At 40.8% G+C, this 14,023-nt stretch overlaps 1 protein-coding gene across 4 annotated transcripts; it reads right to left on the bottom strand.

The window, feature by feature from the left end:
• Nucleotides 1-1,228: 1,228 nt before the first annotated feature.
• On the bottom strand, nucleotides 1,229-12,520 carry LOC106612348 (claudin-10). 4 transcript variants are annotated; one of them, XM_014213404.2, is made up of 6 exons: nucleotides 12,219-12,520; nucleotides 5,465-5,707; nucleotides 2,356-2,520; nucleotides 2,123-2,204; nucleotides 1,826-1,939; nucleotides 1,229-1,518 (listed from the first exon to the last, which is right to left on the bottom strand). In XM_014213404.2, the coding sequence occupies exons 2-6, from the start codon at nucleotides 5,679-5,681 to the stop codon at nucleotides 1,422-1,424; spliced, it is 675 nt and encodes a 224-aa protein (XP_014068879.2). In that variant the 5' UTR covers nucleotides 5,682-5,707; nucleotides 12,219-12,520; the 3' UTR covers nucleotides 1,229-1,421. The 4 variants fall into 4 exon arrangements, with proteins under 4 accessions (XP_014068879.2, XP_014068881.2, XP_045580253.1 ...); XM_014213406.2 differs by having other exon boundaries at nucleotides 12,215-12,482; XM_045724297.1 differs by having other exon boundaries at nucleotides 5,465-5,732; nucleotides 12,219-12,446.
• Nucleotides 12,521-14,023: the final 1,503 nt, after the last annotated feature.

Below are 14,023 nucleotides of genomic sequence, written 5' to 3' on the forward strand. Positions count from 1 at the left end.
CTCGCATTCTGAATTTCTTCAGCCTCGCTGTTGCGCCTTCACCACACTGTCTGTGTGGGTGGATCATTTAAGATTGTCAGTGATGTGTACACCAAGGAACTTGAAGCTTTCCACTGCGGCCCTGTGGATGGGGGCGTGCTCCCTCTGCTGTTTCCTGAAGTCCACAATCAGCTCCTTTGTTTTGTTGACGTTGAGGGAGAGGGTATTACCTCTGTAAGCCCATCATGCACATTGAGTTTTGCAGCACTCAGTCCACTCTTGTTATAGCATCATGAAACATAGTCCCCCATCTGACTCCACACTGAAATAAAAATAACAATTAGCTAATTGCCAATGTCAGGCTGGGTATGTAGCTCTATGGCTGCATTTAGTCAGGCATCCCAATTCTGCTATTTTTTCCACTGGTCGTTTGACCTTATTTATTCTAGCCTATAGATTATCAAATGATTGACTTTATATATTTCAATTAAAACATCTACTTTGCTTACCATAAAACATTTTGGAATGCTTATTGGTATTTTCAACAACAGTCTTCTGAAACCAGACAGTGGTCATGCTGGTTAAATGGCAGTTGGTGGACAGTGATGTTCAAAAACATTTTATTATAGAACCTTAAGAATTGAAACTTTTTCTGAAAAGAGTTCTTTAATTTTTACCAAAGAACCAAAAGGTTCTATCTAGAACTCTAAATAACCTTTTCTTTCTAAGAGTTTGGTTCAAGCCCAGTCAGAGGCAACTTGAGGGAGGAAGTGAAACAGATAATTTAGCACAGTGACGCTGGTTACATTAGCCAATTATTTTTCCTTGTCTGAAGCAGTCCAACTGTAGATTTGTACAACATATTCTGACCCAAGTATCTGGGTTAGACACATATCAGATGAAATGTTAAATAGTAAATAACAGAATTTTAATTGTTTTTATTTTGAGTGGAGTATTTATTTAAATGTCCAGCTGGGAGCTGAGCGATCACAAGACATTACTTGAACATAAGGCTGTAGTCAGTTTCGAATCACAGGATTGACTATAAAATTCAGGTAAGTACTGTATTTGATTCTTATACACTGGTTGAATCAACGTTGTTTCCACGTCATTTCAATGAAATTACGTTAAACCAATGTGGATTAGACGTCTGTGCCCAGTGGGTATCTTTTCCATTCATTTGGAGTTGTGGCATAGCTTATATTTTCCATTCATTTGGATATCCAATATCAATAGAACAATAATCATCAACAGAGCAATGTTTTTATTTTCAATACATTTCAAAGTAATAAACATTGCATTAATATTCACAGTGACTCAAGACAACAAAAATATATAATGGCAAATTCAAACCAGTAAATTCACACTTTGGTGAAGAAACAAATGGAAACAGACAAACAAACAATTAGATTGAAAAAAAAAAAAAAACATTTTAAACTGCTTTAAACATAAGCTTTTGAACTCCCAGACTCTGACACATGTTCTGCCCTGTAGATCTTTTGTCCACCACTTGTTTTGGAGTAGTTGTATGAATATCCCCTGTAAGACAAGTAGGGTACAATAGATTGGACAACAATGATTTCTTTGACTAGCTCATGTAACAGATGGGAAATCGCTAGCTAACTAGTGTTGGCTAGCCTATTACCTGCCTTGAGACCTGAGATAGTGTTGTCCTCACTTTTTCCAACCAAGACCATGGTTTTGGTAGGATAATGGTTAGCTTGCCAATAACTTTGGGAGTAGGAAGTGTCTTTGGTTGCATCCCAAATGGACCAGAGCCCTATAGTGCACTAAATAGGGATTAGGGTGCAATTTGGGACTCAACTTTGTGGATGCAATTACTCACCCTGTGGTTGGTACTGATGGACCCCTCTTACAGGAACAGCAGAGCATGACCCCACCTAGAATGGCCAAACAGGCAGCTCCCCAACCCATGTATAGACCTGCACCCAGTTCAAACCTAATGGACAGAGAATGAATCGTGTGTGTGTGTGTGTGTGTGTGTGTGTGTCCAAATCAGAATGATTCCTTCAATAAAAGGTTTTTATGAAAATGGTTTTAATTGATTGGTTGAGTGATGTGACCGGAAAAAACTCCTGCCAATTTGCAGGCAGTACTTTCAGCTTTTGGGATGTGTATTCACCTTACTCCTGCAAAGAATGGATCATGGAACTCCTGCACCACCCGTGCAGCATACCATGACACAGCAGTCAAGGTGGAAAGACCTGCAGGAGAGGCAGATTGAGATGGTTGATAAACGGCAGAAGAAAGAGAGGTGGGGGGAGAGAGGGGAAGAAAAAGAGAGAGATTGGTACTATGATTAGAGGAGAACTGAATAAAGATGATGATGCTGGCAGTTGGGAGTTGGGGACACACCTGATAAGATGAACAAGCTTCCGCCTGTCAGAGCGATTTTGCCCTTGGCCTGTTCAGAAGTGCTGCCGATCTTTGTGCATTTCAGCCCCAGCACTGACACAATGATGGACGCTAGACCCAGGAGCAGAGCGATGATCATCAGGGCTCGACATGCCTGTATGTAGCCTGAACACAGGAAGCGACAGAGTTCCAGTCAACAACAGACATAGGATCGATAGAGAGCCTGAGTAGACAGACTTGGAGAGGGAGGGAAATGTGCTCAACTCTATCCTCTTGCGTGTCTAACAACACACACACACACTGAAGAAGGCATAGCAGAAACGTTTGCAGGGTGTACTAGTGGGACATGTTGCCTAAAGAAAAACAGACTTCAATTGCTGCTATCAAGTGAGTGCTGGTGGCCTTTTTTAATTGTTAGACACTGCTAAAGGCTGATATCAACTTGCTGTTTGTCACCTACAGAACACACAAATGGAGGCTTTAACTCGGATGTAGGATGTGTCTAAGAAACATAACTGTACCAATACATGGATCATTCATGTTTGCTGAAGAGACACTCAATTGAAAAGACATTGTGTTCCTCTTATTCTTAAAACATTTGGCAACATCAGGAATCTAACAAAACTGACTATTTAAGGTTGTTTTATGTAATTGATTGACCATTACACAGAAAAATCACATCACATAACATTAACCATTTCAGTTGGCCAGTGACATAGACGAGCAGGAAACGTTTCCCTTTAGAGTTCCCTTTGACCAGGGATGTCAATTTAATTTGCAGATATTGTTTGGGACAGGTTTTGGAGATTATCTGTTAGTCCAGTTTGGGAGTAGTAGTCAGTCTAGTACCTACCAGGCAGAGCGAGCATAGACTCAAAGTCTTTGCAGTTCCTAATGCCGGCGCTGTTCTCGGCACATGAATGAAATAGATTCTGGAACTGGCGTGTGGATACGATGACACTGCCAGACACCGAGGACACCTTCCAGTAGTCATTGGCTAGTGAGGAGCCGGTGAGCAGCCAGCTTGCCACACACAACAAAAACCCAGTTAGTTCCACTGCCGTCGACATGATCACCCAGAGCACACACACACACAGGTGTGGGAAAAGGCTTCTTACTCTTGAGGTTGACACACAGGATGATTGAAAATGGCCTCACGAGATATGCAAGTTGTTGTATGTCCTTGCTCGGTCTCCAATGTGCTGGGTGTCTGTTGTCTTGTTTCAAATGCAGAGAACTTTAGTCTATGCACAGGGGTTGTAAAGCAATAAGAGGCGTGTAAAAACCATAGAGGCTTCACCTATAAGGTGATGGTGGCCAGGGTTTAGAGCTTAGGTGTGGTCTATGGAGATAAAAAATATTACTGATTGGTTCATCGAAATTGGTTTAGATTGGTTCATCGAAAGCGATGACACCCATCCTGACCCACTGTTTGACTTTCTCAACTATTAAATCAGGAGTTTCACAATAGATACAGTACCTGCCATTGGTGTTTGCCATTGGTGTCTCCTTAGAATTCTCAGGTTAGACAATACTCATTTAATATCTCTCTCTGTATCAATGAAAGCACTCCGACCTTTGGTGGTGAGGTGACTACGGTTCTGACTACAGTTCTTTATTCTTATGAATGTGTGGTTATCTAGGAGTCTGTTGCAGTGTAATAGAGGTACACCACACTCTAAATGTCTACATATCTTACATTACTCATATCACATGTATATACTGTATTGAGACCAATCACTGGACACTTTAATAAATGGATCACTAGTCACTTTAAATAATGCCACTTTAGTAATGTTTACATATCTTACATTACTCATATCACATGATATAAAATACAGTATATACATCTACTGCACCTTGCCTATGGCCATCGCTCATCCATATATTTATGTACATATTCTCATTCACCCCTTTAGATTTGTGTGTATTAGGTAGTTGTTGGGAATTGTTAGATATTACTGCACTGTTGGAACTAGAAGCACAAGCATTTTGCTACACTCGCATTAACATCTGCTAACCATGTGTATGTGACCAATAAAATTAGATTCTATTTGACATACACACAATGAAAGGAAACCAAGGTCAGTGTGACTGTCAATGATTGACTGAGCGATGATACAATGATACTTGTGTGATTTACAACCCCTATTACCTTCATGGCCTGAAACTAAGACCATATGGCCTGCATACCTCAGTGTGGTGGTCGACAGTTGAAAATGACAGTCACGTAGGAAAGGAAGTAAAAAATACTACCGTACTACGTTGTCAATATGAGAACAGCTTCAAAAAGTCCTGCTTAGACTTTGGCTGTCCTAATATGGACACCGTACTACAGGCCTACGATAATTGATTTCACAGATACTCTATGTCAGTCTCATCTACACAATAGTTTTGTTATGTAAATACTTCTTTAGATCTTTTCTCAGTTTCTTGATGAATTTGTGTTTTATGGACAATTATCAAAGCAGCACAGTCACTTTAGACAAGGGTAAAACTACATCAAGTATTTGAGCCGATATCTAACTGCTGGGTCACTCTTGGCTGGAATTTAATCGAAAACCACAATTGCAATGTTTACACAGTGCTTTTGCCCAGAAACTACTGTCCGTGCATACATACTACTCATTTTGAAACTTGAAGGCATCTACCAGGGAAGGAAGTATGTTTATGTGATAACCTAAGAAGATGTTTACAACATTCAAAGATTTGTATTTGATCATAGGAAAATAAATCCTGGCGGGGCAATCTGTAACTAAATTTTTTACTTTGAAATTAATAACATAAACCCATAGATTTTTTGAAGACTACAAATTATAAATGCCTCATCGGCTTAGTTCAACTGTCATACTCCATCAGAACACAAAATGTTTTTTTTTAAACAATGTAATTGCAAACAGACTATACAGCCTCAAACCATGGTTAAAACTATAGTTTGGATGGTCAGTCCTTGAATCCATAGCTCTGTCTTTGAATTTGAAAGTGGTTACATTTCTCTAACACCATTTCTCAGCTGTTTATCAATACCATTTTGTTGTTGTTTAAACTACAGATTGCCCCTTTAATACTGCATGTGAGTATTGCACTGAGCCCTGCATGTGTCTCTCACCTGGTAGCCCCAGTACAGTCTTGTACCTCTGGCACTGCATAGAGCCCAGGGACGTGGCTGCGCAGGTCATCCACAGGCCCTCGAACTGCCAGTTGTTGGTTGTGACAGCCCCAGAATGGCTGCGTACCCTCCAGGAATGGGAACTAGTGCAGCTGTTCTCCAGACACCAGCCAATCACCCCTAAAGTCAGACCCAGGACCTGGAAAGCTAATAGCATGGTGGTCCGTCTTGCTGGCTGATTTACTGGGAAGAGAGAAGGCACAACAAACTATTTTTGTTATGTATTAGTTATGAACCTACATTGTAGTGTTAACTATATTCCAGTAGGCAAAACTGGTTGCACTGTCTTCATTATGATATATTGTACAGTGAAGGAAAAAAGTATTTGATCTCCTGCTGATTTTGTACGTTTGCCCACTGACAAAGAAATGTTCAGTCTATAATGTTAATGGTAAGTTTATTTGAACAGTGAGAGACAAAATAACAACAAAACAATCCAGAAAAACACATGTCAAAATCTTATAAATTGATTTGCATTTTAATGAGTGAAATAAGTATTAGACCCCTCTGCAAAACATGACTTAGTACTTGGTGGCAAAACCCTTGTTGGCAATCAGAGGTCAGACGTTTCTTGTAGTTGGCCACCAGGTTTGCACACATCTCAGGAGGGATTTTGTTCCACTCCTCTTTGCAGATCTTCTCCAAGTCATTAAGGTTTCGAGGCTGACGTTTGGCAACTCGAACCTTCAGCTCCCTCCACAGATTTTCTATGGGATTAAGGTCTGGAGACTGGCTAAACCACTCCAGGACCTTAATGTGCTTCTTCTTGAGCCACTCCTTTGTTGCCTTGGCCGTGTGTTTTGGGTCATTGTCATGCTGGAATACCCATCCACGACCCATTTTCAATGACCTGGCTGAGGGAAGGAGGTTCTCACCCAAGAGTTGACGGTACATGGCCCCGTCCATCATCCCTTTCATGTGGTGAAGTTGTCCTGTCCCCTTAGCAGAAAAACACCGCCAAAGCATAATGTTTCCACCTCCATGTTTGACGGTGGGGAGGGTGTTCTTGGGGTCATAGGCAGCATTCCTCCTCCTCCAAACACGGCGAGTTGAGTTGATGCCAAAGAGCTCCATTTTGGTCTCATCTGACCACAACACTTTCACACAGTTGTCCTCTGAATCATTCAGATGTTCATTGGCAAACTTCAGACGGGCATGTATATGTGCTTTCTTGAGCAGGGGGACCTTGCGAGCGCTGCAGGATTTCAGTCCTTCATGGCGTAGTGTGTTACCAATTGTTTTCTTGGTGACTATGGTCCCAGCTGCCTTGAGATCATTGACAAGATCCTCCCGTGTAGTTCTGGGCTGATTCCTCACCGTTCTCATGATCATTGCAACTCCACGAGGTGAGATCTTGCATGGAGCCTCAGGGAGATTGACAGTTATTTTGTGTGTGTTCCATTTGCGAATAATCGCACCAACTGTTGTCACCTTCTCACCAAGCTGCTTGGCAATGGTCTTGTAGCCCATTCCAGCCTTGTGTAGGTCTACAATCTTGTCCCTGACATCCTTGGAGAGCTCTTTGGTCTTGGCCATGGTGGAGTGTTTGTAATCTGATTGATTGATTGCTTCTGTGGACAGGTGTCTTTTATACAGGTAACAAACTGAGATTAGGAGCGCACTCCCTTTCACCCTTAGAAGGGCCTCCTCCCACCAGTTATCTGCAAGGTCAAGTTCACTACCCCAGTCTGTCTTGATTTTGTTTATTTGAGAGAGTTCAGAGGACAGCATAATGTCATATACAGTGAGGGAAAAAAGTATTTGATCCCCTGCTGATTTTGTACGTTTGCCCACTGACAAAGAAATGATCAGTCTATAATTTTAATGGTAGGTTTATTTGAACAGTGAGAGACAAAATAACAAAAAAATCCAGAAAAACGCGTGTCAAAAATGTTAAGTTGATTTGCATTTTAATGAGGGAAATAAGTATTTGACCCCCTCTCAATCAGAAAGATTTCTGGCTCCCAGGTGTCTTTTATACAGGTAACGAGCTGAGATTAGGAGCACACTCTTAATACTCTCGAAAATTCTAGATATTGACCTGCAGCCTCGTCCTCTGATAGCTATATTTGGAGTTCCATCTTTGTTACAGTCTCACTAAAAGTAAAGCGGACGTTGTAGCGTTTGCCTCCCTTATAGCCCTCCAGCAGATCTTGCTTCACTGGAAATCCTTCAAACCTCCCAATGCATCATCCTGGTTGAAAGATCTGTCTTTTCAACACTTAGAAAAAAATTATATACACTCTGAGAGGATGTACTGATAACTTTTTCTTGAGATGGCAGCCTTTAATTTCCTTTTTTGAACAGTTGCCTTCTATTGATCAGGAGTAAGGATTTTGGCCAACGGGAATGTTGTGATATTTTTTATTTTTGTGTTTGTATATGTGTACTTGTGTGCATGTGTATATTTATATATTATTATTTCCAATCGTACATTTATTTCATTTTTGTATGTATGCTGTTTTGTTGTTAAAGGGAGGGAGGTGTTTCAATAAGTATAGGGGGATAAAAGGATGTATCTGTTCAATTTGTAATTTGTATTTCTTTATATGTCCTATAAAAATATATTTAAAAAAAAGGGGTTTTGATAAAGTATTTTCCTGGTTGCTAAAACCATGTTATCTGAACCACCAACATACAGTGCCTTCAGAAAATATTTATGCCCCTTGATTTACAGCCTGAATTCAAAATGGATTAAAAAAAAAAACATTCTCACCCATCTACACACTATACCCCATAAAGACAAAGTGAAGATATGTTTTAAAAATGTTAGCAAATTTATTGAAAATGAAATACAGAATTATTACATTTCCATAAGTATTCACACCCCTGAGTTAATACTTTGCAGAAGCACCTTTGATGGTGATTACAGCTTTGAGTCGTCTTGGGTATGTCTGTATCAGCTTTGTACATTTGGATTTGGGGATTTTCTCCCATTTCTTCCTTGCAGATTTTCTGGGGAGTGGTGGTGAACAATTACATTCAAGTCTTTCCACAGATTTTCAATGGGATTAAGTATGGGCTTTGACTAAGCCACTCAAGAACTTTCACATTATTGTTTGGAAGCCATTCCAGCATTGATTTTGCTGTATGCTTGGGGTCATTGTCCTGTTGGAACGTAAACCTTGCCCCCCAGGCTAAGGTCATTTGCATACTGAAGCAGGTTCTCATCAAGGATTTGCCTGTATTTGGCCCCATTCATTGTTCCCATCTATCCTTACCAGTCTCCCAATCCCTGCTGGTGAAAAGCATCCCCATAGCATGATGCTGCCACCATGTCACGTCCTGACCATAGAAATATGTTATTTTCTATGGTAGAGTAGGTCAGGGCGTGACAGGGTTTTTCTTCTATGTTTTCTATTTCTATGTTTAGGTTCTAGTTTTGTATTTCTATGTTGGGGTTTTGTTTGGGATGATCTCCAATTAGAGGCAGCTGGTCCTCATTGTCTCTAATTGGAGATCATACTTAAGTAGGGGTTTTTCCACCTGGGTTTTGTGGGTGATTCATTTAGAGTTGTGTATGTGTTCATCTCTGTGTCACTTTTTTTTTTTCTCCATTCAGTGTATTTATGTATTGCGTAGTTTCTACAGCATAAATAAAATGTGGAACGACACACACGCTGCACTTCGGTCCTCTTCTTCCTACGACAGCCGTGACAGAATCACCTACCACCAAAGGACCAAGCAGCGTGGTCAGGAGGACTGGATTAAGCAGCGTGCCCGGGAGGAGATGGCATCCTGGTCGCTGGAGGAGTTGGAGGAAAGGATAGACTGGACTTGGGAGCAGGTATTGGAGAGATACAACAGCCTGCCGGGGAAGCAGGTGGAGGCAGCAAGGGAGTCACGGTAACGACGGAAGCCCGAGAGGCAGCCCCCCCCAATGGGCACATGGGGAGATTGGCAGAGTCAGGGTGGAGACCTGAGCCAACTCCTCGTGCTTACCGTGGGGAGCGAGTGACGAAGCAAGCACCGTGTTATGCGGTGAGGCGCACTGTGTCGCCAGTGCGCATTCACAGCCCGGTGCGATCTGTGCCCGAGACTGTTGTCCTTCTGGCAGGTTCTCCCATCTCAGCCAAGGAACTCTGTAGAGTGGTCATTGGGTTCTTGGTCACCTCCCTAACCAAGGTCCTTCTTGCCCAGCTCTAGGCAGAGTCCATATTTTTCCCATTTCCCAATGATGGAGACCACTGTGTTCTTGGAAACTTTCAACACTAGAAATTGTTTTACACCCGTCCCCAGATATACAGATCAAGTCGGAAGTTTACATACACCTTAGCCAAATACATTTAAACTCAGTTTTTCACAATTCCTGACATTTAATCCTAGTAAAGATTCCCTGTTTTAGGTCAGTTAGGATCACCACTTTATTTTAAGAATGTGAAATGTCAGAATAATAGTAGAGTGAATGATTTATTTCAGCTTTTATTTCTTTCATCACATTCCTAGTGGGTCAGAAGTTTACATACACTCAATTAGCATTTGGTAGCATTGCCTTTAAATTGTTAAACTTGGGTCAAATGTTTCAGGTAGCCTTCCACAACCTTCCCACAATAAGTTGGGTGAATTTTGGCCCATTCCTCCTGACAGAGCTGGTGTAACTGAGTCAGGTTTGTAGGACTCCTTGGTCACACACGCTTTTTCAGTTCTGCCCACAAATTTTCTATAGGTTTGAGGTCAGGGCTTTGGGGTGGCCACTCCAATACCTTGACTTTGTCATCAAGCCATTTTGCCACAAATTTGGAAGTATTCTTGGGGTCATTGTCCATTTGGAAGACCCATTTGTGACCAAACTTTAACTTCCTGACTGATGTCTTGAGATGTTGCTTCAATATATCCACGTAATTTTTCTTCCTCATGATGCCATCTATTTTGTGAAGTGCACCAGTCCCTCCTGCAGCAAAGCACCCCCACAACATGATGCTTCCATCCCTGTGCTTCACGGTTGGGATGGTGTTCTTCGGCTTGCAAGCATCCCCTTTTTTCCTCCAAACATGACGATGGTCATTATTGCCAAACAGTTCTATTTTTGTTTCATCAGACCAGAGGACATTTCTCCAAAAAGTACAATCTTTGTCCCCATGTGCAGTTGCAAACCATAGTCTGGCTTTTTTATGGCAGTTTTGGAGCAGTGGCCTCCTCCTTGCTGAGCGGCCTTTCAGGTTATGTCGATATTGGACTTGTTTTACTGTGGATATAGATACTTTTGTACCTGTTTCCTCCAGCATCTTCACAAGGTGCTTTGCTGTTGTTCTGGGATTGATTAGCACTTTTCGCACCAAAATACGTTAATCTCTAGGAGATAGAACGCGTCTCCTTCCTGAGCGGTATGACAGCTGCGTGGTCCCATGGTGTTTATACTTGCGTACTATTGTTTGTACAGATGAACGTGGTACCTTCAGGCGTTTGGAAATTGCTCCCAAGGATGAACCAGACTTGTGGAGGTCTACAATTATTTTTCTGAGGTCTTGGCTGATTTCCCCATGATGTCAAGCAAAGAGGCACACCTCCAATTGACTCAAATGTCAATTAGCCTATCAGAAGCTTCTAAAGCCATGACATCATTTTCTGGAATGTTCCAAGCTGTTTAAAGGCACAGTTAACTTAGTGTATTTAAACTTCTGACCCACTGGAATTGTGATACAGTGAAATAATCGGTCTGTAAACAATTGTTGGAAAAATTACTTGTGTCATGCACAAAGTAGATGTCCTAACCAACTTGCCAAAACTATAGTTTATTAACAAGAAATTTGTGGACTGGTTGAAAAACAAGTTTTAATGACTCCAACCTAAGTGTATGTAAACTTCTGACTTCAACTCTATTTTATGTCTCATCACAATTCTCTATCGTAGATCTACGGCCAGTTCCTTGGGGTTCATGGTATAGTTCCTGCTCTGACATGCACTGTCAGAACTTATATAGACAGGTGTGTTTCTTTCTAAATCAATTATAAACAATTGAATTGGCCACAGGTGGACTCCAAGTTGTAGTGACATCAAGGATGATCCAAGCAAATTGGATGTACCCAAGTTCAATTTGGAGTGTCAATTCAAAGGGATGTAAATATTTATGTAAATTGGATATTTTTGTATTTCATTTTCAATACATTTGCTAAAAATTCTAAAAACATGTTTTCACTTTGTCATTATGGGATATTGTATGTCAATGTGAAAGAAAAAACATATTTAATACATTTTGAATTCAGGCTGTAATACAACCAAATGTGGAATAAGCCAAGGGGTATGAATACTTTCTGAAGGCATGAAAAAGGCATCTTTACCTGGTTGTAACAAACATCAGATGGTTGTAAACTGATGTCTTTTCAACCAGAAAACCAGTTTACAACCACAAAAGCATGTAATGGGGACATGGTTCACCATTTTTCCCCAGCTGGGTAGTGTGAACCTATCAGTGCTTCAGGGGAAATATATTTGTAAGTCACGAACTAAATCTATCTTTAGTAAAGTGATCGAATGGAAGGAACATTTAAAGTTTTCACTTTAGCAAATCAAAACAAAACAGTTAAATTCAAAATGTCCAATTGTGTATAACATTGATCAATTTAAACTCAATCCATCTAAAATGTTTAGAGAAATCTAATAGCAAGGAATTTAATTATTTGCTAAGATTGTTACACCATCCTGTATAAACTAATCACTCAAACAAAGAAATGGAAAAGTAAACCAATGTACCTACTGTTTCTGTGATGAGAATGGCTTGAACTTTCGGTCTTTGTTGCAGTGTCTACTGTGCTGTTGAGTGGTATTTTGTATCCTCTGTTGTCTGTTTCCCTGGTTGGCTATGGAATAGGTAAGATGGAAGAAGAGAAAGTGAAGGGTATTTTTTGGAACAGAGGCTGTGGTCCCACTGAGGTGAGATTTGGGTATCGGGTGGATCAATGACCCTTCAAAACGATCTCCCACTATGAGCACACATGCTCACCTCTGCACGTGGCCTACTACTCTCCCCCAGAGCTGCACTGTGGGTTTAATGGGTTGCGTCCCAAATGGCACCTCATTCCCTATATCTTGCACTACTTTGGTCCAAACCTCAAGAACCTTACGCATGAACACACTGGGAAGAAGCACATCTAAAACTCACAGAGAAACTACTGTTCACTTTCTCAAACACCCAATCGCATTATACACCAGGGTCAATTCCCATTTAAACTTTGTCAAGTGAAGTGAAATTCACACCAAAAATAAAACGGCACCTTTTAAATTCTTGACTTTTGAATGAACTTAAATGGAATTGAACCAAACCCTGTGATACACAGTTAAGGGCACACTGCTACAGAGTTACGGTCAAAATGACTAAGGCTGCATCCCAAATGGCAACCTATTCCCTATACATGTATAGTGCACTACTTTTGACCATAGTCCTATGCGCCCTGGTCTAAAGTAGTCCCCTATAAAGGAAACGGGGTGTTATTTGGGAAGCACTTTTAAAGGAGAATCTCCTGAGCAAAAGACAGCGGTGATAATTTGCTAAATACTGTTTTGACACTGACGGCAGCATTAACATTGGCCATTCTCATACATTTTTTCGAGTATCACAAATGGGGAAAAGTGAGTCTAGAGGAAGAGGAAATGAGAAGACTTCCTCTCCTAATCTATAAACCTTAACACAGTGTCTCTGGCTTTTTCCCCAGTGACCGTTTGTGGACTTTGGTCATTTTCTTTTTTTTTTGTTACATCAATATCCTAACCCACCAGCACCAAAGCTACAGTGAATCCCAGATGACCATTTAAGGCCAAAATGCTTAAAAAGCTAAATTCAAATGCCTGTTTATGCCAATTTCACATTAATGACATCATGAAACAACATCCTGTTAAAAACCAAAAAGGCACATGACTTCTGATAAAGGCATGAGTGACTTCCTTCCTGTATCCAGATGACAACAGTGATTCAGCAGCACAAAGCCTGCCCAACTGTATCTGTAATTCCTGCTACTGAAAAGCTTTATGGCTTAGTTAATGGTTTACAGGTGGGTGAAGGACTGAAGAGGGGGCAAAGTCCATCACCTTTCTCAGTTTGATAGACATGCGGCACTTTTAGTGAAATAGTAAATAGAAATGCAATCCTACCATGGTAAATACAGTACAAATGGACAGATCACAGTAAAGCCACAGCCTGGAACACAATACACATTTTTTTTTTTTTTTTTTAAATAAACCTTTTATTTGATTCCAATAACAAACAAATTATTCATTGAAAACAAATATTCCTGTGCATACACTGAATCTACAAAACATTAAGAACTGCTCTTTCCATTACAGACTGACCACATGAAAGCCATGATCCCTTCATGTCACTTGTTAACTCCAATTCAAATCAGTGTTGATGAAGGGGAGGAGGTTAAATCATTTTTAAGCCTTGAGACAATTGAGACATGGATTGTGTATGTGTGCCAATCGGAAGGTGAATGGGCAAGCAAAATATTTAAGTCCCTTTAAACGGGGTATGGTGGTAGGTGCCAGGCGCTATGGTTTGTGTCAAGA

This window comes from Salmo salar, chromosome ssa09, assembly GCF_905237065.1.
Source record: "Salmo salar chromosome ssa09, Ssal_v3.1, whole genome shotgun sequence".
NCBI lineage: Eukaryota > Metazoa > Chordata > Actinopteri > Salmoniformes > Salmonidae > Salmo > Salmo salar.

Excerpts from the sequence above, each read along its gene's own strand:
- LOC106612348 (XM_014213404.2), bottom strand. The coding sequence starts at position 5,681 with ATGCTATTAGCTTTCCAGGTCCTGGGTCTGACTTTAGGGGTGATTGGC. Across the intron at positions 2,521-5,464 it reads GACTGTACTGGGGCTACCAG|GCTACATACAGGCATGTCGA; the intron begins GTGAGAGACACA and ends TCCTGTGTTCAG. Across the intron at positions 1,519-1,825 it reads CCATCAGTACCAACCACAGG|GGGATATTCATACAACTACT; the intron begins GTGAGTAATTGC and ends CTTGTCTTACAG.